The sequence below is a fragment of the Cyphomyrmex costatus genome, unplaced genomic scaffold (genome assembly GCF_001594065.2).
Source record: "Cyphomyrmex costatus isolate MS0001 unplaced genomic scaffold, Ccosl1.0 C2348275, whole genome shotgun sequence".
NCBI lineage: Eukaryota > Metazoa > Arthropoda > Insecta > Hymenoptera > Formicidae > Cyphomyrmex > Cyphomyrmex costatus.
Window position 1 is genome coordinate 1 of NW_017274853.1, and position 2,909 is coordinate 2,909.

General features: G+C 32.6%; 1 protein-coding gene across 1 annotated transcript; it reads left to right on the forward strand.

Annotated features, from left to right (window-relative positions):
* Positions 1–1,336: 1,336 nt before the first annotated feature.
* Positions 1,337–2,903, forward strand: LOC108782680 (aldose 1-epimerase-like; the record flags this gene model as incomplete). Its single annotated transcript, XM_018551009.1, has 2 exons — positions 1,337–1,757; positions 2,424–2,903. Coding segments are annotated over 2 exons (901 nt in total), but the record flags the coding sequence as incomplete, so codon positions are not given.
* Positions 2,904–2,909: the final 6 nt, after the last annotated feature.

Consider the following 2,909-nt stretch of genomic DNA (forward strand, 5'->3'; position numbering starts at 1 on the left):
AGTAAGAGTTAAATTACAAATAAAATAAATTTTAATTATAATAAAATATATTTTATTAGGTAAAAAAATTAATATATTGTAATTTATTATATTATTTTCTTGTTTCATTGTGTTAATATAATAATTTTAAAGATTAATTATAGAACATGGTAAATATTTAGGAAGTGGTGCTCCCCCAAAATTGCGGTTTTTTCAGTAATAAACAAAGCTAATTATAAAAAGACGTGTATATCGTGTTTTAAGAGGAGGCTTATGGTTTTTGTAGAAAAAATCCTAATTTTAATAAAAAAAATAAAAGTAGTTATAAGATTCTAAATGTATAAAACAGTATAAATAAATAGAAAGGGCAAAGAGTCAATTAGTTAAACAAACAAATTTAATTCAAAAAATCTTAATATACGAATTAACTAAAAACAAAAACGTTTCAACTCCAATCGGGTCATTTTCAATGTACAATTTGACATGTTTTATAACCAAATTGATTATGGATATAAGAAAAAGTAAAATTAGAATGTGTGTAATTATAACGCATCTTTTCGTCCGCATGAATAAAATACAAGTAGTTATAAGATAATTTAATTTTTTATTGAAATGTTGATATATAAAGTGTTTTAGTTTTCTACATTATCATCTATTTAGACATGAGATCGAAGTAAAACATTCGCAAAAAGGAAAAGAATATATGGACATTCTACTTCTTCCCTGTCCAGGAGGGATGACCGACTTTTCACGTAAACCGAGTTCCATCCAATCTCTTCCCCTGTATGTACGATTTTTTACACAAAGCAAGATCTACCTGAATAAAAAATTATATGCTTTTTTTGGCAAGGAGGAGATAAACTTGCTTTTGTGTAGAATGTCTTGCATTCCATGGTAAGGGAGAAGATAGGATGGACCTAGTTTACATAATACGGTCACTAGAATGATCTTTATATTTATAAACATTTGAAGCATATAGTTGTTAAAAGATTTCTCATATTAAAATGAGGAATAAAACTGTCTTATTTGTTCTTAAAGTATAATTTTTTCTACTTCAAGACAAAATCACAAGCCCATTCTTAAAACATTGTATACATGTGTATACATGCATGTGTCTTTTTAAAACTAGTTTTGTTTGTTACCGAAAAAAACCGCGGTTTTTGGAGGAGCACTATTTCTGAATTTATTACTTAAAATGTAATAAATCAAAATAATTGTACACTGTAAAAAAATACATTAATTTTAAGTAACACAGTAATATTTTAAAACATAAAATACATTTCTAAAGTTTTATAATTAATATGCTTGACATAAAAGTAGCTTTTTATACAGAAATTTATAAGGATATAAATTAAAGTTGCTGGGAAGGGGGGGATAAGATCATTTCAATTGGGAAAGACAACATTTCAGGATACCTTTCATCGAATAATCCATACTTTGGTGCCACCGTTGGACGAGTTGCGAATCGTATCGGCAAAGCAACTTTTGTTGTGGATGGCCAACGTTATAATGTATCCAAGAATACAGGTGAGAACAGCCTCCACGGTGGTACTCGCGGTTGGAGTTTCAAGGTATGGGATGCAACAATTCAAGGCGATTGCGTGGTGATGACTTTGGTCAGTCCGGATGGTGATGAAGGTTATCCGGGATCAGTAACGGCGAGAGTGAGCTTCCAACTGACGAATGATGGAGAGTTGCGCATAGAGATGAAAGCCAAGTCCGAAAAGGCAACGCCGATTAATTTAACGAATCACGGCTATTTCAATCTCGCTGGACACGTACGTAGTACATTTCTTTCTGAAAGTATTTGTGTTTTCGAGAAAGACAAGGAGATAACAATAAATCTTCTCATGCATCATATTCCACATTGAATGAAAAACAAGGAACAAATTGAAAAAGAATAAGTTAGAAAGAACACATACAATGAATGCGGATCGTTTTAGGATATTTTTATCATTATATGCTTTCTACAATAAGTCGTTAGTAATAGATCAGAAGTCGAGAGCGAATTGTAAACGAGTCAGTATAATGTGTCATAATAAGTTATTAATCAATATTTATGTGAAGATGATCAAATTCCACGTTTCTTACAATTTAAAACTTAAATTATGTTATGATTCACATAATATATTTGTCCTGAGGATTACCATCTTTTTGAAATTTTGTAACAATCCAATGTGATTTATTCTGGATATATATAAGCTTCCCCTAAGATTTTTTATGACTTATAATTCTGACGTATCACTAGTGCGATATGAGTGATGACAACTGATTGTAGAAAGTACAAACATATTGCCTTCACCGTACAGGAAACAGATTTATTACACCATAATTTAATTTGTAATTATGTCACAGATACAACAATAACTTTATTAGGCAGCTAATTGATTGATCATAAATAACGAAAGTGTTATGGATCATTATATCATAAATTTGTTTCTCAGGCCACAAACGCAGCAGAACTGTATAAACATGTGATCACGATGAACGCCGATCGTTGGACGGTCACGGATTCCGAAAGCATTCCTACCGGCGAGATTCGGTCAGTTGCGAATAGCGTAATGGATTTGAGGAATCCAACAAAGCTCGGTGATGTCATCGACAAAGTACCGAATGGCGGTTATGACTACAATTTCTGCTTGCCAGAGTCGTCCAATGATGGAAAAGTCAATTTTGTAGCCAAAGTAGTACATCCACCTTCGGGACGTCGTTTGGAAGTATATTCGAATCAACCGGGCGTTCAGTTTTACACGACCAATTCTGTACCTGAAAATGGCATCGTGGGCAAAAACGGAGCAAAGTACTTCAGACACGCCGCTTTTTGCTTGGAAACGCAAAATTATCCCGACGCTGTAAACCATAAAAACTTCCCAAACAGCGTGCTGCGACCAGGCAATACGTACAATCACGTTGTCGTGTATAAATTTGGA